The following is a 24,261-nucleotide window of genomic DNA, read 5'->3' as shown; positions in this document are numbered from 1 at the left end:
GGCCATTGAGTCCAACTCCCTGCTCAATGCAGGAATCCAAGTCAGAGTATCCCTGACAGGCAGCTGTCCAGCCTGTAATATAGAGCATCAGTAACATGTAGAGCATCAGTGAGGCACATTAGATGCTGAACTACTGTAAATGATAAGATAATGTATTACAAAGCAATAATGCCCACTAGTTAATAGTAACAATAATGTCAAAGCTGATCATCTCTTTCTGATATTCAAATGCAACATTTCCATTTGCATGAATCCGTGATAATGTGCAGAAATTGCTTTGTGCAGAAATGGCTGTTTCCCTTTCTATGAGTGGAAGCAGAGCTATCCTGTTAGCTTCTGGCTAGATAATGACGCATTCAGTTCCCAGTCCCATTTGGGGGCATTAAAGGCCCCAGGCCACGCAAGCAATAGATCACTCCATAGGTGTGTGCTATCTTCAATTAGCATTTAAACAGTACAATTAGACACCTGCCTTCCAGGTACATCAAAATCATGAGTGCATTAAATTGATCTCCTGAGTCTGAAAGCAGCCAAGCCCAGGTCCCCCCAAGGATAAAAGCAGCCAGGTTCAAGTGCTCTCCCACCGAAGCCCCATTCTTTTGGTTTCCTCTGCTCTGGCAACATCTCTCAGAGTTCATCCACCAAGATGAACTGGCAGACTTACAGTATCAGGGCCGGAGGAGGAGGTGGAGGTGGTGGAGGTGGGGGCAGCAAGGGCTTCAGTGCAGCCTCTGCCATTATCCCAAGTGGCAATAGATCTGGTTTCAGCTCACTTTCTCTTGCCCGAGCCGGTGGAGGTGGCATCAGTGGTGGCGGCTTTGGCAGGATCTGCATCAGTGGTAGTGGTGGAGGAGGTGGCCTTGGCAGCAGGAGTCTTTATAATCTTCTTGGCACTAGAAGAATTTCCATCAGCCGAGGTAGCAACCTGCGTGGTGGATTTGGTGGAGGAGGAGGTGGTTTTGGTAGTGGATCTGGCAGTGGATTCAGTTTTGGTGGTGGATCTAGTGGTGGATATGGCATTGGTGGAGGAGGTGGGGGTAGTGGCTTTGGTGGTGGTGGTGGTTTTAGTTTTGGCGGGGGGCTTGGTGCCACTAGAGGTCCTACCGGCTTTGGTGGTGGTGGTGCACCTGGGGTTGGTACAATTCAAGAAGTGACCGTTAACCAAAGTCTCCTGGCACCTCTCAACCTGGAAATCGATCCTGTCCTCCAAGACGTACGGAAAGAGGAGAAGGAGCAGATCAAGACACTCAACAACAAATTTGCTTCTTTCATTGACAAGGTGAGGCTCTATTCAACTACTGTATGATAACATGGGAGGAGAGAAAAAGACGTGCCTTATCAATAGATGTGTGGATAAAGAGATAGACCCAGGCAAGTGTGTACGTCCAGATAAATATGCGCTGAGACAAACAGGGACATTGGGTGAATGGTGGATGGATACAGTGATGGATTGGTGCGGGGGTGGTGGGGGTGGGGGTACAAAAAACCTTTCAGAGTATTTGGCAAAACTTCAGAATGTAAATGTGGATTTGAATGTCGAAGTTCAACGTTTCAAATAGTTTTAAAGTAGCATAACCAAATGCTTGCTTCTCCTTTCTAACCTAAAATCTGGCACCCATAATTGGAAGTGTTTGGAGGGGTGAACGGAGACTGAAAATGGAGAAGATAAATGTAACATTTTTGAGGAGCACATTTGAACTAAAAGAATTTCCTTGAGCATTTTTTTTCACCCAAAATTCATTTTGGCTCGCTCTCTTTCTTTTCATCTGGGAAAGAAAATCAGGATTTGGATTCCTGTCCATGTTGTAGAAGCTAAGACTTAAGTTAACTCAATAAATGCACATTTACTATTTCCCCTTTCTTCCAATATTGCTTCTATGGGATCTCTTGTGTGGAGGAGGGACCAGAGCTCAGCAGCAGAGCACCTAGTTTGCCTACCAAAGGCCCCAGTTTCAGTCCCTGACCTGACCAGCTAATGATGATCTCCATTATCAGGTTTGGGGAAAGACCATCTCCCTGATAACGTGGAGAGCCACTGCCAGTTACAATAGACCATACTAAGCTAGGTGGACAAATTGTCTTACTGATACAATAACATTTCCTATATTCTGTTCATCATGTGGTCAACTGATAATTTGATGGTTTCAACATGTCTTTGTTCTGGATTCTGATCACAGTTCACCAAAGCCTTGCTTAATGTGCCTTCAGGAGATTTTTCAAGTTTAAAGGCTAAGAGTGAAGCATAGGGGAGCTAGCAGAGTTTGTTCATCCTGCATTTCAAGAGAACTGACCTGATCAGCGTCACCTGGATTAATGTGCAGATTGGAACCAAGTTTTCCTTCAGATTTCACACTTCAACAAATATGTGATGCAGTTCTGAGCTCAAAAAATAACCAAAATGCATATAAAATGCATACCTTAGGTTACAGTACATTTAGAAATGTATTCTTTGCGAGAAAATATGTTTAGAAATGTATTTTGGTGAGAACCTATTTCAAAAAGATGTATTTAGAAACAAATTTAACTATGAATGTCCTTGCAGGGTTTTTTTTTTTTTAAAAAAAAACACAATTGCCATTTAATGTGGAAATGGGATGTAAGGACTTATCAGCAAATGCATGCAAACCTGACAGAGACTGGAAATAGACTGATCTCTGTCCATCTGTAGTGAAGCTAACTTGGGATGGCTTCACAAGCCTAGAACCAAATATTCTCCTAATTCACTTCTAAGGTTGCAGTCATATGCACACTTACCGGGAATAAGGCCCATTGAATTCAATGGGGCTTACTTCTGAGTAGATATGTAGATGATTGCATTGTACATTATCTATATTTTTCATAAGGGTTGCCTGTTTAAAAACAAACAAATTATGTTTCCTTTCCGAAGGTGCTGTAGTTCAGTGGCAGAGCACCTCCTTTGAATGCAGAAGGTGTCCCAGATTCAATCCCTGGCATCTACAATTAAAGGATCGGGTAACAGTGCGGGGAAAGATCCCTGCTTGAGATCCTAGGGAGCCACTCACAGTGGGAAGTAGATAATAATGGGCTGCATGGATGGATGCTCTGAGTCAGTAGAAGGCAGCTTCATGCATTATGATTGTAAACCACCCCAAGGACATCTTAGGTGGTATATAAATTGAATGAATGAATGAATGAATGAATGAATGAATGAATGAATGAATGAATGGTGTTCCTCTGTTTCAGGTCCGTTTCTTGGAACAGCAGAATAAGGTCCTTGAGACCAAATGGGCCCTCTTGCACGATCAAGGTTTGAAATCCAGTGCTAACAAGAGCAATCTTGACCCATTCTTTGAGGCCTACATCAATAACCTAAGGAAGCAGCTGAGCAGCCTGATCAATGAGAGAGGGCGACTGGATGGGGAACTGAGGAGCATGCAGGACCTTGTCGAAGACTTTAAGAACAAGTAAGTGATGACTGACAGCTGGGAGCTGGGACGTCTATCTATTATTCTAGCATCTTCATTCTGGCAGTGGAAGGTTACCACTTTTGGAACAGGGCTTCCATATCCTCTCCTCCCCCTTCCTCTCCTTTTCTTCCCCCTCCAGCCCTCACCCTCCTCCAAATCTCCTCCACAAGTTCCCCTAATCCTCTAGAGCAAGGTGAATGGCACACAGGATGGGGGTAAGGACATGAAAGTCCTGTTCCAAAAGCAGTATCCTCCTGCTGATGGAATGAAGATGCTTCATCCAAACTCAGGATAAGAGCTGAGCTAGGAATATGGAGTGAGAAAGTAATGGAATGGCCATGATAAAGCCTACCTTGAACTGCCCCAAATGGCTAAATTTAGAAGCTGTTCACAGATTCCCTCTGATGTGTAGATTCTACACATAGTGGGATGTGAAAGAGTGAGCAGGCTTGAACACTTTAGGGATATATGAGAAATTCATTTCAGTTCATTTTTGATCAGGTTTTTACCCAGTTTGCACCTTCCAGATCAAACACAGAGTCAGACACAATCTGTAGTTGAGGTCTGTACATTTGTAACATTCCTGAGCTTGCAGTGTGATGGCAGGTCCAAAAACAAATGTGTTCAACAGCGTGCGTATGTTTAAAAAATGCGTACGTTTCAACATGCGTACATTTCAAAATGTGCACAGTTGATGCATACATTTGGAAAAATGCACATGGAAATATGCATGGATTTTCATGCAAAAAGAAAAAAGCAAAGCTCGCAATCTGATACAGACTCGAGTTGGAACAAGCTTCGAGATGGAATTTGAAGAATTTCGGTAAGCTCGAGTTTTGTTGAATCACACATCCCTAGGATACTTACACATGCCAGGTGTCAAATGTGATTCACATGTCCATATACATAATGTATAATGTAACCTGATATCTATCTGCTGCCAACCCCCCACCTAGGGATGTCAGAGAAATCTGCTGTGGATTCTAATTCCAAAGAATCCGGCCTCAGGAATCCGCAGCGGGTCAGGACCACTTATCTCCACTCCAGGAGGACTGGAGGTGGAACAGCATTCAGCTGCTTCTTACCAGCCAGAGCCATTCGCCTCCTCCCTTTCCCTGCCAATTGCCATGTCTTTTCCTTAAAATATATGTATATGCCTATGGACACATAGACTTAGACGCAAGATTCATGACTCTATTTGCGTCTAAGTCTATGGGCAGATCTTGCCGATCGCCTTTTTTTTTTTTTTTGAAAGAAAAGACATGGCAATCAGCAGGGACAGGGAGGAAGCGAATGACTCTGGCTGGCAGGAGGGAAGGTAAGCAGCCCCCAAGCCGGTTCCCCCCTCTGGAATCCTCATGGAGTGGAGCCACTACAGAGGATTCTGGGGGGGAGGAACAGATTGCTTCCCCCCACCACGGATTCCCCACTGGAACAGATGGTGGGGAATCCATGCACCCCTACTCCCATCCCCAAGTGTCTATAGCATGCAATCTCTCCCTTTTTTGCTTATGTTGCACTGTGCCATGTACATAAGAATATAACATAAGAACATAAGAAGAGTCATGCTGGATCAGGCCAAGGGTCCATCTAGTCCAGCATACAGTGGCCAACCAGCTGTCAGCCAGGAACCCACAAGCAGGACATGAGTGCAACAGCACTCTCCCATCCATGTTCCCCAGCAACTGGTGTACATAGGCTCACTGTCTCTGGGACTGGAGGTAGCACATAGCCATCAGGACTAGTAGCCACTGATAGCCTTCTCCTCCAGGAATTTGTCCAACCCCTTTTAAAGCCATCCAAATTGGTGGCCATCACTACATCCTGTGGTAGCGAATTCCATAGTTTAACTCAGCGCTGTGTGAAGAAGTCCTTCCTTTTATCTGTTCTGAATCTCCCACCAATTAGCTTCATGGGATGAGCCTGGGTTCTTCTAGTATTTTGAGAGAGGGAGAAAAATGTCTCCCTATCCACATTCTCCACAGCATGTATAATTTTGTAGACCTCTATCATGTCTCCCCTTACCCAACACACTGATGTGCCATCAGTCATGTACATTGATGATACATTGATTGTTGTGCTTGATTAATTATCTTCATAGAAATTAAAATAAGATAGAAATGTAGTAGTAGAAAAATAGTTCCTGTTGTTCTGTTGGATGTTGGAGTGATAACCTAAACTTCTGAAAAAATAACTTTTGAAAGATAACTTTGGTGAGATCTCTTGCCCCAAATGCAGAGTTGAAATGCTCTAGACATATTGCATTACCAGGACATTTGTTGACTATCTCTGAGCTATGAAAATAAACAACTCTCCCATCCCATCCCCAACTGCATCGATGGGGCTAAAAAAAATAAAAGTCAGTGCAATGTTGACTAATATCAGCATTTGCTGAGAAAATGCTTTACAGAAGCAATTGTTATTCATAATAATAGGGAGCAGTGGAAAGCAGCTACTGACTCAAGACTGAATCATACAACTATTCATTTCTGATGTGGCAAAATCAACCCAAATTGATTTTTGGCATGTTGGACCAGTTTTACAAATGCTGCAACAAGTATTCAGACTGCATCCTGGGAAATCTGTTCAAAGTGAGTCAAACCAGGATGTGGTGAATCACAATCTGGACCTGTTGCCTCAAAGCTGGGTTCAGCAGCTGATGGATAAGTCAACTTGGCCAAGTAAAACTTTATGTATAGGCTAAAGTGGTTGGGAGGATTTTATTCCTGAACACCACCTTGGGGCTAAAACGAATTGATTGTGGTCAAGGATCACCCTCCCTGCAAAAGGAAGCAGCCAGTGGCGTCCATTTTTCAAGGATAGGGACGTAGGAAGTTGCCTTATGCTGAGTCCCCATATCCCAATATTGTCGACACTGACTGGCAGCAGTGGCTCTCCACGGTTTCAGGCAGGATTCTTTTCTAGCCCTACCTGCAGAAGTGGGGGTTGAACTTGAGACCTTCTGCATGCCAAGCAGGCATTCTGCCACTGAGCTACAACCCCTCTCCTCCTTTCTTCTGAAATACTAACAGCATTGCTTAGACTGTGAGTGCCAATGCAGAGGGCCAATGGAGCCACTGTGTGGAGGAGGAGGCTTTAAATTACTCCCGAAAATGACTGTGTCTCCATTGAGCAGTACCAGAGCATTGGCTTGTCATGAGGATCAGTCAAGGGATTTGCTTGGTGCCACTACAAAATGTTTGGGGGTGGACTTGGAGGTCACAGGGAGAAAGTCAGCTGATAGGCATGGAGAGCCATTGGCTTGCTACACAGCTTGTTATTGTTCACCTTTACAATGGTCCTTGCATGGTCACGTCAAGAACACACAAGAGCTGTATTAGCTCACAGCCATACGGCCGTGACCTAGAAATGCCTCATTTCAACTACCATGATCACACACATATCACCACAACTGCTCTGCTGGATTCTGAGCAGCAGCTCCCCTAAACATTAGAGGTACTCAAATGGGGGTTTCCCAGAAGTGTGATGTGGCCCATGAAGATGTTTAATTTAAAAGTAAAAGTAAATGGTATACATGTACTTACTTTATTTCAGAAAAAAAGTATATGCTGCTTTTATTTATTTATTTTAAAAATCCCAAAGCAGTTCAAAAAATAAAATAACAAAATACAGTAAAACCAATTGATAAAATAATAAGACAGCAATAAAACAGCAACATATCTCATTAAAAGGACCAGGGGTAGCTGGCCATCTATATTTTAAAAGTTCCCAAAGGTTTAAGCACTTGCAAGTCATCACAGTGCCTTTCTATGTACTTGCTTGAACATGGGAATAGATCTAATCTTACAGAGCTATTGAGAAGAATACCATGTGCAATTCACACCGCCCCCCCTATGTCTCCATAAGGAATAATCAAGAGTCTTCTTGTTTAAAGAGGAGGGCAGAGAGAGAGAGAGAGAGAGACAGAGATGAAAACTCAGAGAAAGGGCTTAGAATATTTCTGAGGGGTCTAGGCCCACTCCACCCATGTCAGTGAGCCTGCCTGATTCCATCTCCCTTGATCTCCCCCTAGTCATCTTCTGTTGTATTAAGTAAATACTAGACAGGTAATTTCCCAGCAAGCCAGTATCTTCTAAAACAGTGAAGACTTCATAGATACTGAAGACTCTTTGGTGCCTCAGGCAAAAAATCCAAATGATCCCTCCTGCCACACTCCAAATGGTGGTAAAAACCTAATAAATAATTGACAATTGATTACTAGTCAGGGTAGTGTTGTGTCTCTCTGCTAGTTCAGTCTTCTCTGTGTTGTTGAGGCTTAGGTTGTTGGGTTTTCCCTCCTACCGGGGAAGGGAAAACCACGACGTGAGACCTGGTCTGGTATGCGAGCTATGCCTGAATGAGATGAAGGGCAGTTCCTACCTTAGGAGATTTTACTGTCTGGTAATCCCAACTACTGAGGGGAGCCAGTAGTTACCCTTTGAGTATTATTCTGCCTGGGTATTCTTTTCTTGGGCTAGTGATATTCTCTTTCTCTGTTTTATTTTTGGTTGTTCTCTGTTAAGTTCTTGAGTGCTTATGATGACCTAGGAAGATTTGTGTGCCCTCATAAAATGTATAATCAACAGGAACAGAAGTGGTGGTGGTGGGAGATGGATTGGCCAGGTATCCCTTCTTGCAGTTCTCTCCTCCAAAAAGTGGTCTCACGGTGTCAAGGCTGAGTGCTGGTTGGTGAATGCTAAACCAAGCCTTGATCCTGGATGAGGTGTCAACCTGGAATGCATTACCAAGATCTAGTCAAGGCGGGTGTGGGTGTGAGTGGGTAGGGAAGTTAACCTATTTTTATTACTATCTTGATGTTATAATGGTTATTAGTTTTTAATAATTGTAAACGCCACTTCAGGGACTGAGAAGGGCTGGGCAAATTTGCCAGTTTCGCTTTCTCTTGCATTCAAACATTTAAAATCTCAAGTTCTTTCTCCTGAATATGGAGAACTTTGAGAATTTTTGTAAAATTCTTATAAAAAATGAACTGAAATGACATTCCCACCCATCTGCACAAGCCAAATGCAATATCCCCAGTGTGGAGAGGACCGTAGTATATTTGCCTGCCATATAGCTGGAGCCTGTCAGAAAAAAAGAGGTGGCAGCCCTAATTAAGCCCTAACATGGCTGAATACACATCGACTTTTAAGAGCAAAGTACTCAAAACCCTGGGCCTGGATGGATGAGCTGTCAGTTCAGTTTCTCCTACATTTGATATTTCTTCAATCTCAAGTTCTTTTTGGCCCCCACATGGAGAACTTTGTGGATTTGGATAAATGCTTATCAAAACTGAAATGAAATTCTCACCCATCCCTAGTATAAATGTTTGAAATAAATAAGATAAGCAACAGTTCCCCATGCTGTGCCGGCGGACGCACCCCACCTCACCTAATAGCACAGCCGCTCCTGACTGGTTCTCATAAGTGATACGGGGATTAAGCAACTAGTAGTGATGTATGCATATGCAAAGGTAAAAGACAGAGCACTCAAATGGCAAGAAGCCAGTTTGCACAGGGAAACTCCTACAGCCACTGTGACACAGGGAGCTCTGCTATCTGCGGACTAGCCACAGAGTGGAGCCAGACAGGGAGGATTCCAGGGGGGAGGACGGGATCGCCTCCCCCCTGCGGATCCCCAGCGAAGCCAGGTAGGTGGGGTTCGTACACCCCTATCTCAGACCACATCGCAATGATACAGTGTAACCTGTCAATGGAAGGTGGAATTAATATGAGAGTTTGTCTCCAGGTCAGATTGGCTAATGAGCCTTGGGGATCTTATTGTCTTCTTCTGGAGCTTGTGGATTGCCTCACTTGCTTGAGTCATCTGGAGGAGGACTTTGCTTTGCAGGCAGGGTACTGCTTCTGTGCACCTGCCTTTGCTGTGGCCGAGACTGTATGGGCTGCTGATGTGCAGAATGTGATGTGCTTTCTTATGGTGGTGGGCTTTTGGATTTCATGGCCTTTCAACCCTTATAATTCTACAAGCAACCCCCTGTGGAAATTCACAGTCATTAAGAAACCATGAGAAAGGAGGACGTCTGTTCTAATAAAGCCTAATTTTGGCTCCCCCAAATGATTTGTGGGATGTTTTTCTGCACATCTACAGGTTGAGTAACATCTAATGAAACATGGACCAAGGCTCTGCAATCAGGGTACATCACATCCACACTCCAGGAACACATCAGGGAGTGATAAAAGTTTGTAAGAGTTTATTTAGATCAATAAATGCAATAGGTGACCATATATTATTGTTGTTGTCATTCATTTTTAATTGCCTAAAGGTACACTGAAGATATAATAGTCTGAACTGGGGGGAAACTTCAGTGATTTTTGCTTCTTGTTCCAATAGATATGAAGAGGAAATCAACCGGCGCACATCTGCAGAAAACGAGTTTGTCATGCTCAAGAAGGTGAGGTGGCAGGCTCTCAAGGTTGATGGCCTGCTGGGTTAATTGGGGTGCACCCAAGATTATGCTTTCTCTGCCTGACCTAAAGATTCTGAATATTTCTTGAAGGCAAGACAAATGCTCATTAGCTTGCTGTGACTTCTCTGCTACATTCTGTCACTCAGTCAGAAATAACTGTGTACAAAAGCCCTGCATACTGTGTTAACAGTGAAGGACTCAAGAACAAGAACATGATTTGTGTGGGGCTCCTCAGGCAATGAAGAGCACAAGCACAGGCACATAATTTGTTGGCAGGACAGTCCCTCACTCTCCAGTGTGGTTCAAACCACATGTGACTTTTCATCAGGACTCTCTACAGAGGCCATCTCACTAGTTCTGTACTCTGATGTAAGCAAAGGGTTAGCAATGGGAGCCTGGGCTAAAATTGCTACTGGCTTCCCACTTCCCAATCTAAGGGCAAAAGAGGCATGGAGAACCTGGTGTCAACAGCAGCTGAGCTTGCTGTTAGGCCATTTCCTCAGGTGGTAGTCGAGGCACTAGCCCCATTACCCCTCACTTACTTCTCCATAAGACCCTCAAGGAAAACTAGTTGCTGACTAGGTGTTAGATCCAGATTTAAGCTGGATCAACTGTGCTGGAGGAAGTGGACTTTCCTGCTCCCTCCTTCCCATGGCAGGCCCTCCAGCCTCCTGCAAATGCTATGTAGAGAGTCAGGATACCCTGCTCAGTGGGGTAAGCTGTGGTGTGTGGTGGGGGAATCCCCAAAAATCAGGTGGAAGGACTTTACACAAGTAGAGCCCTTCCTCTCACAGAAGGTCCCTTCCTCTTGATCTGACCACTTGGATATAAACAGTCAAATTGGCCCATACCAATAAACATATCCTTTGTTTCCAAAAAGTAGCATCTGTACCTCCTATGCTGACAAAATTGCTCTTTCGAAGTATGAAAAGATACAGAAAACTAATAACAAATGCTTTAAACACACACACATTGCTGAACTGTTTCAAACAGTAAGCATTTGGATCTCGCTTAATGATGCCCATTTTGAACTCTCTCCCTTCCCCAGTGAAATCGAGGTGAATGTAGTTCCTCACTGTCTTTTTAGGATGTGGATGCGGCCTACATGAACAAAGTGGAGCTGGAGGCCAAAGTGGACTCCCTGACCGATGACCTCAACTTCTTGAAGGCCCTCTATGAAGCGGTATTCGATTTTCTTATGCTCTTTGAGTTGTGCTGAGGAAATTAAATAAAAAAATTAACTCCTAAACAGGCATAGTATGTATAGATACTCAGATCATTGTCTGAAATGCTGTGGAGGAATAATTAGAAGGTTGCTATGGGAGCTGAGAAACCTGAATTATGGTTTCGGGCCACATCTCACATCCTGCCTTCCCCCCGACTTCAAACTGAGGTTATAACACATAAATCTTAAATATTTTTCTAATCTGGTTCTTGTCTGCATATGTTTCAGGAGATGGCTCAGTTGCAGGCACAGATGTCTGACACTGCTGTCATCCTCTCAATGGATAACAATCGAGACTTGGACCTGAATAGCCTCGTCTCTGAAGTGAAAGCACAATATGAGGATATTGCTAACAGAAGCCGAGCCGAAGCAGAGGCGTGGTATCAAAACAAGGTGAGCAGATCCATCAGTAAAGGTGGACTTGGGGAGTGGAGCAGTCTCCCATCCCTGAAGGTCTTTTCCAAGGGATGCTTCCAATGCAACATGTCAGAAGATGCTTTAAGATCTTGTAAAGTTATTGGGGGTGGCGGCAGGAAAGTATGAAACAATTTGGGGAAGGTGGCTGTGCATGCAAAATTATGCTTCCACCCACTTCGCATGCAGAAAGTCCCAGATTCAGTCCTTGGTGTCTCCAGCAAAAAGGATCAGGTAGCAGTGGGTGATGGCGAAGACCTCACTCTCTCTTCCCAAGCCTCTGGGGAGAGCTACTTCCAGTCAGAGCAGGGCTAAATGGACAAATAATCTGACGTGATATGAGGCAGCTTTCTAAACATTGGAGCTGACATTTATTCAGATTAAAAACAACTCCCTCCAAGTAAGTTCTCCTAACATGGGTTTGTCTGTATATATCAAATTTATATTCTTTGAATTTGAGTTTTGTCTACAACAGTTGGATGTTCTTGGTGTCAGGACTGATTCTGAGTGCAGGGAGATAGTTAGCAGATCAGATTCAGAAGAGGAGCAGCCAGAACTGGGGGAGGCTTTTTCACAAGCCAGTTCAGATATGGGTAGGCGGCGTGCTTCTCAGGTTACCAACTCCCAGGTGGCCGGGCATGAAGCTTCCTCCTTGCCCCCCTCTGTGAGAAGCAACGAGCAGGAGGTGGAGGGGCTTGAGGACTGTGACCTAAGAGATACGAGGCGGAGATGCAGAGCTAAGAGGGAAACATCAGGGGCAGAGTTCAGATGGTCGAACCAGTAAGCGATGCATGAGAGGCTATGCAGGGAAGCAGCACGCCAGGGGCAGGCCCTCCCTCCCTAAGTTAGCGTAGGCAGACAGCCGCCCTTTCAAACTGCGGGCAACTTTCGGTGATCCCATTTGAATTCCCTGAAGGCATTCCTTTGTAGCCAGAGAGTCTTCGAGGATTTGCATCTGTAATGAACCTGTGAATAATGAATTAAAGACGTGACAGTGAAGCCCCTCCTTTTGTGTGTTTGTGAGTATTTAAGGAAAGAGGGGGCCAAGGGAATCGTGACACTTGGAGAGGATGGGTAGAGGGAGATAGTACTGAATGTGGAGAATTAATATTATTGTCTTAAATTTAATGTCATGTTAAGATCTATCCCAGAATAGTCAGAGGCCCATAGTTATAGATAAAATGGTTCCACACATATTTGGGGTGCAGCTGACTTTCTCTTCTGGTAGTCTCTTGTCACACATTAAATGCCTCTCCAGAAGGCTCCCCAAAACTTTAGTAGCAACTTTGGGGGGATCCAGCCAGCTGCTATGGAAACAAATGCTTGAAGAAAAGGCACACGTGAAACACCATACGTAGCACTTTGGATGCTGGATGAGTTTTAAAAAAGCGTCCTTCAATGTCAACATTTTAGATTTAAAGATTTAATATACAAATATTTGAATTAGAACTTTGGCATTTTTACCAACGTGTGTGTCTGTGTGTGTGAGAGAGAGAGAGAGAGAAAGAGAGAGAGAGAGAGGGAGAGAGAGAGAGAAAGAGTGAGAATGAGAGTGAGAGCAAGAGCGAGAGCACTTTTCTACACAAGTCATTTAGTTTGTGTTCATCATTCTCTGCTTACAGTTGTCTATAGGTTCTTTAGATGACATCATGACCACTTTCATTTCTGTTTTTAAACAGCACTTTCAGCAATTTTTTTAGAACATGGAAAAATGCAGTGTTATTTGTGAAAGCAAAAGAAAACACTTTTTCTACTTGTGTAATTGCACTATTGCACTATACTACCACACTCCCACCTAAAGGTTATGTAGCCCAAAAGCAGGAATGGAAACACTCTTCATGTAGTACTCAGATCTCAATTCTGTGACAAAACAGAAAGTAGATACAGGATATTAAAAGCCTTATGTTGAAAAGCTTTCTCTGTCTCTCTTCCCCTCACACACACACACACACCACACACACTGTGTGTGTGTGTGTGTGTGTGTGAGAGAGAGAGAGAGAGAGAGAGAGAGAGAGAGATCAGGTCCAAAACATCAAAATTCTCTGCTCTTAAACACAGGGCCAAACTAGACACGAAAGCTTCAGTGGGTGCCACTGGAGGATTTCCTCCCAATACCTAGAGAAATTTATTTTATAAGATGCCTAAATAAATAAATGCAAATGGCAGCTTCAGAGGAGCAATTTTCATAAGGAACACAGCAGGGCTGGAAAGGGATATGCCCCCTGACTCCTCGTCTATTGGGATCCCAATAATTATCAAAAATTTACATTTTTCCTAATGCGCATCTTAAATGCAAATAAACATTCAATGTCATGCCTAGTTTGGGCCACAGGGGTCACAATCCAGAAGAAACCCTCTAACCAAATCAGTTGCTTAACAGGGCTGTGCCTGTGTGTCCTCCCCGGCCTTCCACCCCGCCCCCCCCCCCCCGCTTTTGCAGTTTGAGGAGCTCCAAGCCACTGTTGGGAAGCACGGTGATGACCTACGTAACACTAAAGGAGAAATTTCGGAGCTCAGTCGGATGATTCAGAGGATACGGGCAGAAATAGAAAATGCCAGGAACCAGGTAAGAAAAGCTATAATTGACAAAAGGGCACATCTCAATGTACAACATAAGAACACTTCAACTCAAAGGGCATCCACAAGTCAACGTTTTTCTGGCTGAAAGGTTCTTCTGCACCTGACACCATTGTCACTGCTTTGTTGAGTGGCAGTGGGAGATGAGGACATCCAGTTTCTGTTTTTGGCTGTCCACTGCACTGTTGGACACAGAATGCTGGAGTAGAAAGACTCTTGATCTGATCCAGCAGCAGGTCTAAGATGTTGTTTTGCCTCCCACTGGACAGGAATGTTGTTGTTGTTGTTTAATCTAAAGCAGGGGCGTTGAACCTGAGGCTCTCAGGCCAAATGCAGCCCTCCTCAGGTACAATCCATCCCTTCAGGGTTTCCCAGATGGTCATGCACCCTTCCCCTGGCCCCACCCATTTCCCCTGACCACCAATCATTTGGTGGTTTCCCAGCTTTTCTGGAGAGCTTTTTCCCATTCTAAAAGGTTGAAATGGTTCCTCAGAAGTAAATCCTACTGAGTTCAATCCTGCAGCCTAATATCTTCCAAGAACAATGAATGAATGAATGAATGGAAATAATAATAATAATAAACAGCAGCAGTAATAATGACTGTAAAAATATTAATAGTAACAAAGAGTTTTATCACACCCTCACTCTTGTAGTGTGCCAATCTGCAGACAGCCATTGCGGATTCTGAGGATCGAGGTGAATTGGCTCTCAAAGATGCTAGAGCCAAACTCATTGAGCTGGAGGATGCACTACAAAAAGCTAAGGAAGAAATGACCCGCCTATTGCGGGAGTACCAGGAACTGATGAACATCAAGCTGGCCCTGGATATTGAGATTGCCACTTACAGGAAGCTGCTGGAAGGAGAAGAGAACAGGTGAGCATGAGAGAGCAAAGTAAACAGTGACAATGACTAGTGATGCCAGGCAAATTTATCCTGGGTGATCTTATCCCAGTAATGAATTCATCCATGTTAACTTGCATGAAAGTTCTCTTTTAATACAAACTTTTGCTTCATGTAGAAGAGTTTTTGTACATGCTCAGTATCAAAGTGCATCTTGGGAGCTATAGTTTGGAAATGTGTATTGCAGCATGACATAATGCATCACCATGTTATCCCCTTCCTGATCAGTTGTTTTTGCATGGCCTTTCTACGTAATGTTTACTTACTGAACCAAAAGGGAACATATTGTATGAACAATGACCCATATTCGATACAACAAGAGAAAGAGAGAGAGAGTTTGCTGACTACCTGAATACAAAACCAAGCCATGTGTGAGAATGAAATGGAGAAAAGGGGTGTGGTTGGTTGTGGTTAAAGGGACATCACCACATTTTAAGCAAGAAAAGGGTTGATCCAACCAACTCAGCACATGTGCAGAAATGGCATTCTTCAGATGCAGATTGCACATGCTCCAAAACTTGCAATCAATTGTGAATTCGTAATAGGTTCGCTACGAAGGTGAGCGTTATGAACGGATAAGTTTCAGTCAGCGAGCTGACTAACTGTGAAATTCAGTGGCATCACTAATTCTAACTTTAAGTATGAGCTGGTTCAGACACTTGAAAACCCCCTCTATGTGGAGTGTCCCCAACACAGATGCCACCGCCTGGCAGAAATAATGCCACAGATGGCGCAACTATGCTGTCTGTCGGTAAGACTGCCTTATCTGATATTAAATCAGTCCCAAGCCAATGAACTCTCTCCTTGGGTGCATGATAAAAAAAGACTGTTGTTCTTACCATACATTTAATAGCACAAGACTGAGGTGTTCAGGGGATGGGAAGGGCTTGAGCATTATAAAGCATTCTGGTAAATTTGCAGAAAAGAATGAAAGATGGGAGGGGCCCAGTGTCTCTTTCTCATGATGCAGTGGGAGTTGGGTGGGTAGAGGAATAATGTTGCTGATTCCAGTAGGTAGAGAAAAAAGAACTGAGGAGAAGACTGACAGAAGTACCAGGATGTTGGAGGCAGATGATGTGAAATGTTTCATTTTACTCTTTGTCTCTTAAAAGTGTAGAAAGGCCCTGACAAGACAATAATTATGGAATCAGATAAGATGGACTCTTTATCAAAGCCCCTCTTCAGGGGTATAAAGCTGGTCAAATTTTTTGGGGGGGAAAGTGCACCCGTTCATGTTCAGGGTTGCGAATGGGGCACATTTGAGTGATTCATGAACTGAAATGAAATTCTTGTACATCCCATCTGAAAAGGATTTTGATTCCATCTTCTGGGATTTTTTTTCTCAATTCCTCTGTGTACCTCCGGCAGCAAATGCTGTTCCCTTGTGGAATCGTGTCACAGTTTTACGTGTGGAACTTGGGTCAATCACAGACAGAAAGATAGCACCAGTCTGCATTGTCACACTGAGCCAGATACTCTTTTCTCCATGTGGCGGTGTCAATCTATGGGGATGCTCTCTGTGGAGAGTTTGAGAATGTATGAACCAGGCTCAGAAACCACATGCATTGCACATTTTAAAATGGCTGCAACCTGGGAAGATGATGGCAGGAGTTACGCAGTTCAGGTGTTTAAGGTGGCCTGGGAAGGTAGCATGAGGAGGCCCTGGACAATGGCAAGGGATGCCAGACTCTCCCAGCTTGCTCATTCAGCATTTATCTGAAGCTGTGTGTGCAGCCTTGACATACAACATCATTGAGAACTGCCCAAAGAGCCTCAGGTATTGGGCAATATAGAAATGATGATGATGATGATAATAGACATCAGAGCGCATTCATTGTGATAGACCTGTTTTCATTCCTTTTTAAAATTCCTTCTTCAACAGGCTCAGTGGAGAGGGAGTCAATCCTGTGAGCTACTGTAAGTACCTTGAGGATTTACCACGCAATCCTATACATGTCTGCTCCAAAGTAAGCCCCACTGAGTTCGGTGGGATTTACTCCCTGCTAAGGGTGTACAGGATTGCAGCTGTATTTATTCATGTATGCGCCACCAATCTGGCCAGCAATAAAATAGCAAATGTTAATATGGGAGGCTGGTTAGTTCAAGGACTCCCAAACTGTTTGCACGCTATGTGCCACGAGGAGGGCGGGTGTGCCTTGGTGAATGAAGCAGTTATGTTGGATGCATCCCCCACTGTGTTCTGGAGAGAAAGCCCCATGCAGCATTGCTTTCTCTCTCTCTCTCTGGCAATATGGATAAGGATGGGCAAACTCCCCTGCATCCCCCTCACGAGCCACTCGCTGGCCTCCTGCTGCTTGCCCAACCCAGGCAGATGTACAGGACAAGAAGCCAGACAGTTTGTGGGCACCCAGCAAGAGCTCGCATTTTCCCGGTCCCAGTCGTTTGGGGGAATTTTTCCTTCTCCCTGAAGGGGCACCAAATGTCCAGCAGTTAATTGGCTGCAATAGCAGGGATGGGATGGGGAGAAGGGACTGCTGCTCCCCCCGCCATCCCTACTCCTGTGGCAGTGGGGGCAGCAGGGACAGGCCCTGGCTGTTTTACGTAAGTGTCTGAAGGGAACACTTATGTAAAATGCTGCCACTGCAGTAGCAGGGATGGGAGGAGGAGAGGGGAAGCACCTCCCCTCTCCTCCTCCCATCCCCGGCCCCACTGCCATGGCAGGCTGGTCATTTTACATGCCAGACACCTATGTAGAAAGGACTGGGGCCTGTCCCTGTTGCCACTGCTGCCACTGTAGCAGAGATGGAGGAGGAGAGGGGAGGTGCTTCCCCTCTCCTCCTCCCATCCCTGCTACCCAAATGACAGCAGTGGGGCGGGTGCCTCGGTGAGGGAGTGGGAGGCTGCACGCTTGCCCAACTTAGTGCGCACTAAGTCGGGCAAGCATGGACAGCTTCAAACTGGTGTGCCGGGGGGCCGAGCCAGAGAGAAATCACTGGGTTTTGAGCCCCAACCGGATGCCCGCACCATCCCTAAATACAGACTCTGGCATCATTCCAATGCAATCCAGCTGCACCAGGAGTTCATAGAATCATAGAACAGTAGGGTTGGGAGGGTCCCACAAGACCATCGAGTCCAATCCCCTGCTCAATGCAGGAATCCAGGTCAGAGCATCCCCGACAAATGGCTGTCCAGCCTGGTCTTGAATGCCTCCAGAGAGCCCACCACCTCCCTAGGTCATTGGTTCCATTGTTGTTTCTGCACTACAGCTGACAGGCGCAGGGGTATCACTTTACTTAGAAAGCAAAGTCCCAGCCCTGAGCCCTAATTGACTGGTCAAAGAGGGAGGGAGGCCAGGAGGCGAGGTTAGACAGGCTGTCCCAGAGTTGCAAGGCAGATGCCTGCTCATGGTGCTGAGAGCTGACTGAGAATACCTGCATCCACCTTTTGGAGTGTAAGAGCAGAATGAGCTTGCAGCTTTAATCCAGAAAAAAAACCTGTTGAAATTGTGGAAAGCCCTGGAGTACCTCTGAGGATGCAATACAAATTAGGCATCTGAACAGAGATTCCTGGGGCATTCTTAGTACATACAGGCAGCAGTTTCTAGCATAACCAGTTGGGAACAATAGCACACAGCTGGGTCTTTTCCAAGCAAAGGCAAGTATATTTTCCTCAAGGAGATTCCCACACCCACCATGGGAAGGGTGCTGTGCATTGTGGCAAATGGGGCAGGCTCTCCGAGAGAGTTGCAAGCTCCCCTAGCCTGCCTCAGTGTGGGCTGCCAGGCTTCCTTCTACGGACATCCTCCTTGCTGATGATAGGATCCCTCCCACCTCCTTTCCCTGAGCTGCAGAACAGTGGAGAAAGGGATGTTGCTCCAGCCTGATCTTCCTCCTTCCCCTGATGCTGCAGAGTGTTTGTCCTCTGTTGGGTCCCTGCCATTCAAAGCCATCCAACCAGTCCTCTTCTCCCTTTCAAGTAGGGTTGCTCAAGCACCATGCTCCCCTCTTGATCTTCCACCTATTGTGAGATGTCCAGATCAAAATCACACTCAGGGCCCAAGCAGACATTACTTTAAATGTGTGTCTAGTAGCGATGTCTTTACATTTTTACTCCAGGGTAGGTGCAGGGCCCTAGACTCAGAACTTAAAAGCTCCTCTACCTACCACTCTAGGGTCCCAACAAAGGGTAAATGCTAGAGTAAAAATGAAAAGAAAAGAAAAGAAAAGAAAAGACGTCACTGCTAGATGCATCTAGCACCGGGCACAAACAGCCACACTCACCATCCATGACTGTACCAGCCTGACCCTGGCCCCCTCCTCAACCTGGCTCCTCCTGTCCACTCATATGTACCCTCTTCACATAGGGATGGAGGACAATTCCGCCACAGACTCCAGTCTCCAGACTCCACAGTCAATTCCGCCACAGACCCCCCAGAGTCTGTGGTGGAATGGACTGCTCCCCCCCGCCACCCCGCAAAGTCCCCATGGACTGGATCCTACCTGCCTCCGCTGGGTCCAGATCCAGCCGCTGCAGTCTCCTGCTCCGGTGTGCAGCCACAAATGGCGTCCTGCGTAGAGGACGCCATTTGTGTCCCTCCTTTAGCCATGATAGGCTACTTAAATATTTATCTAGCCTATCATGGCAAAGAGCAGGGATGCAAATGGCTTCCGCTATGCCATTTGTGTCCCACTTTAGCCATGATAGGCTACGTAAGTATTTACATAGCCTATCATGGCTACAGGGGGGATGCAAATGGTGTCCCCTATGCAGGACGCCATTTGCGGCTGCAACAGCCCAGCAGTGGATGGAGGTCCAGCTGCGGATGGGCCCATCCGGCAGCTCTGCAGAGTCGCCACGGAGCAGTGCCAGCCGGGGAGGATTCCGGGAGGGAGGAACGGATCACCTGTCCCCCCGGCAGATCCCCCACGGACGCAGGTGAATGGGGTTTTGTACACCCCTATCTTCACATACAGACTGCAGCCCATGCTGATCTTGTCCCTCATGGATGTGTGGACCAGCAAGGTAGACCGGTGTGCTAAAACAGCAAAAGAAAACACAACCGATTCTGGACATTATCTTAGTCTTTGTAGACAGTGCGGAATTATTATATTGCAGGACACCTAATCATCTGCCTGTGCTTTGTTTACAGCTATTGTCAGTTCCAGTACTGGAGGAGGCGGCGGTGGAGGAGGAGCTGGCCTAGGAGGAGGATTTGGTGGGCTTGGGCTTGGCGGAGGCGGATTTGGCAGTCTGGGAGGGGGAGGAGGATTTGGCCTTGGTCTTGGCCTTGGAGGAGGAGGAGGAGGTAGCAGTGGCCTTGGAAGTGGCTTAAACCTTGGAGGTGGAGGAGGTGGCCTTGGAAGTGGCCTTGGCTTTGGTTATGGTGGTGGAGGCAGTGGTGGCAGTGGGTTGAGCTATGGAGGAGGCAATTTCAGCTCCAGCAGTGGAAAAAGCACTGGGACAGGAAGCAGCTCTGGTGTGAAAATTATCTCCAGAACCTCTACCAGCCAAAAGAGCATCAAAAGCTAAGGCCTGAAGAATTCCCAGGAACTGAGCAAGAGCAAAGATGCACATATGTTTTGTTCCCCATCCCCTGCTGGCATTAGTACAAGTCTCACCTGGCACCATTCCCTCAAAGAATGTTCTAAGACAGCAGTCCGTGTATATGAATTAGATCTATTCCCCCCTCCCACACTTGTGGAGTTCCATTTTGAACTAAAGCAGCAGAAATGTTATCATCTAAAAAATAAAACATGATGCATAGGCCCAATTTGGTTTAAAATGTCAAATGCGTGTATCTGAGAAACTGTCTGATGTTTGGAATCTTATACTGTAATTAAAACGTGTATGTGCCTGTGTCCTGAAGAATGCAAATGAATGTGTAAGCATGGTGTTTTCAGCAACGATAATGTATCAAAAGTATAAAGACATGAAAGGAAACTCAGTCTGATACCACGGCAATGAGAAATATGAATTATACTTTGAAACAATACAATTGAATCCACTCAGCAAATATGAATGCCTTTGGTTTGGGTTTTTTTAGGACCGTGAAGGGGGGGGGGAGGGGAAAATAATACAGAGCATCATAAGCATATTTGTCCGTTGTGGAAAATCACCAGGTTGGAGTGGCTCTGGTGTCAGGTACATATGCAGAGGCCCCAATATGCACATGGAGCTCTGTGTGCATAGATGTGTTCCTTTTTCCCCATGCCAGCAATCTGTTGCAAAGGCTTCAGTGAGCACATGGAATGGTGCCTTTCTCCATTCTTTTCAGTAGAAGGGAACAGCATAACAACTACCCTTGAAGCAAATTGGGAAACCCACTTGTACGTGCTGGATCATTATGTGTGCATTTCAGTGTACTCAGGGCCCAGAGCATTTCAGTGATCTCTGCAAGGAGATCACTCTTCATAGTTAGAGCTAATCAACATGTGCAGCTGCTTTATACTGAACCAACGCATTGGTCCATTCATTGTCTGCCCTGATTGGCAAAAGCTCTCCCAGCTCCGCTACCTTCATCTGGAGATGCTGGGGCCTGAGCCTTGATAAACACAAAGCATGTGTCCTACTATTGAGCTTTGACCCCTCCCAGAAGTTTCAAAATGTAACAGGAATTGCAGGTTCAAATGTAAAGCGCACGCATATATTAACGTGGTCAGATCTGAGTTCCACTCTTAATACTTTTTTCAACGTATGTGTTCACATCTCCCCAAAGGACCAAGGCATGGCTGGGGAGGGACAACCCAAGAAGTAGAGTAGAAGAGATCACCCAAGAAGTAACGCACTCTCAGACTCCTACACTTCCAAGTTTACAGCACCCCCTTGCTACGCGGCACAGGCTTGCCCATGCAGCTGAAGATTTATTCTAAATCGTGCTAATATACAATCAAAGATATCCTTCTTCAATTTGCCCTAGGTGTGAGTGACTCACATTATTGGCAGCGCACAGTGACAGGAATGCCTGGAAATGAAACAAATTGTGCAAACATCAGGCTGTTCTGATTGCCGTGAGAAAATAAATTGGCCCCTTGATTCAGGTTCTATCTTGATAGACTGAGAAGGGGAAAAAAATGAACAACGAAAAACAACCATGCTAATCTTGGAGAGGTTCCAACAGTGGGACAATGGGGATGCCCTTCAGCCATTCAGTTTGGATACCATCTCTGGGCTTGTACCTCACAGGTCTGACTATGCAAATTCCTACTCCTACGGTGTGGTTCTGCCAATCCTAGTCATACTGCGCAACTGTCTGCTCTGTACATAACTGCAATGGAATCAAGGCTGCTAGCTCGAGGGAAACTTGCTGATGGTGTAACTTAGCTACACCCTGCTCTTCCATTAGGGTAGTTCAGAGTGAATTCTATGGGGCTCCATGGTGGTTTCCCATACGGACATTGACGAGGCTGAGACTCGTTTAGCTGGAACATAAGTGCATCACAAGCACTAATTATTGTGGTCACATGAAGCACCATGTAACTCATTTGACCTGAGGAAAAAGGAATATTCAAAATCAACGAGCTGATGTAGAGTCCAGCTCTCAAATTGGCAAGTTATTTGGAATAACTCAAGATAACACATCTCAACAGGATCATTTTTCTTAAAAATGTTCTGATATCTTTGAAAGGTCTACCTGTGCTAGAAAGCCAAGGTCACAAAGCACTTTGGGAAAGGACGCATATGAAATGATTTCTCACAGCTTACACTCAATGGCACCGACATTGCAATTCCCCAACCATTACCTTTGGAGTCATGCCACTAAGATTACTTCAGCATTAGTCTCTATAAGAATTATACAGTGTGTGTGTGTGTGTGTGTGTGTGTGTATTAGGGATGGGGGAGAAATTTGTTCGTTCATATTTTACTGCAAATTTCCCTAATTTTGCGCTTTTAAGCCACTATGCGAATGAAAATTCAGTTATCTGTTGAAATTCACACTTCTTCAAAACTTGCAGTGAATAAAAACATGAATACACAGGTGTGCGTCTTAGGGAAAATAACATTAAAATGCATTATATTAGGAAAATTGCTTGCAAAACAATGTATATATGAGGTAAAAATGCATGCAAAAAGGCATGTATTAGGAGAAATGTGTGCAAAAATATGTAGCAGTTTTCATGCAAAGTTTAAAAAAGATATATTCTCGAAGTTTTGAATGAACTGAACTTAAGATGGGAAAAATTCCCAAAGTACTGAAACACCTTAATCCCTTTGCATTTGTCAGAGATCATAAATAGAATCATAGCTGCAAGTGACTTGGAGGTCATCTAGTCCAGCCCCCTGCTAAGTGCAGGAATCTTGCAACAACAGCAGCCCTGACTGATTGCCCTCTAGCCTCTGTTTGAATGCCTCCAGTGAAGGAGAGCCCAGCACCTCCCAAGATGGTCTGTTCCACTTTCGAACGGTTCCTACCGTTAGGACATTTCTCCTAATGTTTAGATAATATGTAGAAATATAGACGGGGAGTGGCATTTTTGTTGTATGGACTAATGATCTAATCCAGGGCATGGGGGGTTTGTAGAGAATCCAGCCTGACTCAAGTGGTTTGTCTTGGCTGACTGATTTTAAGCCCCTTCCTGTCCTAAAGTGCTGTATTCCTGAGCAAGAATAACTTTAGAATTTGCTTGACCCTCTTGTGTTTTGCATTCTTCTCAGGAGAACTCTCACAACTGGAGTTTGCCATCTTCTAAAAGCATGTTGAAATTTTATGCAAAGATAATCAGCTATGTGCAAAGGTGGCTACAGCTGAACGGCTGGGAGCTTTGGTGCTGAAAAACGAAACATGTTTACTAGGGAGTACATCCAACTGAACACAGTTGGGACTTACTTCTGAGAAAACATGCATAGCAGTGCACTGTTAAAGAAGATGCAGTCCCATGGGTAGAATTGCTGGCTTCACAGAATGGATAACCTATTTCAGACCTCCTCTTAGCCATGACATTCATCAAGAAGTCTAAGCGATGGTCTAAGCTCAGTGGTACAGCACATATGTTGCATGCACTGTTCAGAAGGTCTGTGGTTCAGTCTTTGGAAGGTCCATTGAAAAAAAAGAAATCTGATACGACAGGGCTTAGAAAGACCCCAGAGAGCTGATACCAGCCAGAATGCACACTGGTGATCCCAAGGACTGAACCAGAACCACAGATCTTCTAAACTGTGCATGCCATGCATGTGCTCTACTACTGAGCTTAGACTGTAGCTTAAGCTCCTTCACAGTTCCTACATAATTTCCTTCACAGCAAACCTGTGAGATAGGTTGAACATGTGAAGCTGCCTTACACTGAGTGTACACACCTCTGCTCCACTTAGCCCAGTATTGTCTACTCTGGCT

At 45.1% G+C, this 24,261-nt stretch overlaps 1 protein-coding gene across 1 annotated transcript; it reads left to right on the top strand.

Annotated features, from left to right (window-relative positions):
• The first annotated feature begins 646 nt into the window (after window positions 1–646).
• Window positions 647–20,796, top strand: LOC146353628 (keratin, type II cytoskeletal cochleal-like). The gene is made up of 9 exons (XM_084829760.1): window positions 647–1,279; window positions 3,205–3,425; window positions 9,780–9,840; window positions 10,943–11,038; window positions 11,309–11,473; window positions 13,935–14,060; window positions 14,725–14,945; window positions 16,855–16,889; window positions 20,083–20,796. Exons 1-9 carry the CDS (start codon window positions 647–649, stop codon window positions 20,460–20,462), a joined length of 1,938 nt encoding a protein of 645 aa, XP_084685886.1. The 3' UTR covers window positions 20,463–20,796.
• Window positions 20,797–24,261: the final 3,465 nt, after the last annotated feature.

This window comes from Heloderma suspectum, chromosome 2 (assembly GCF_057233095.1).
Source record: "Heloderma suspectum isolate Gila_16-S chromosome 2, 16-S_ref, whole genome shotgun sequence".
Classification (NCBI taxonomy): domain Eukaryota; kingdom Metazoa; phylum Chordata; class Lepidosauria; order Squamata; family Helodermatidae; genus Heloderma; species Heloderma suspectum.
Note: the sequence above shows the minus strand (reverse complement) of the source record. Positions and strands in the feature narration are given on the sequence as shown.

Excerpts from the sequence above, each read along its gene's own strand:
- LOC146353628 (XM_084829760.1), top strand. The coding sequence starts at position 647 with ATGAACTGGCAGACTTACAGTATCAGGGCCGGAGGAGGAGGTGGAGGT. Across the intron at positions 3,426-9,779 it reads GTCGAAGACTTTAAGAACAA|ATATGAAGAGGAAATCAACC; the intron begins GTAAGTGATGAC and ends TTGTTCCAATAG. Across the intron at positions 14,061-14,724 it reads TAGAAAATGCCAGGAACCAG|TGTGCCAATCTGCAGACAGC; the intron begins GTAAGAAAAGCT and ends TCACTCTTGTAG.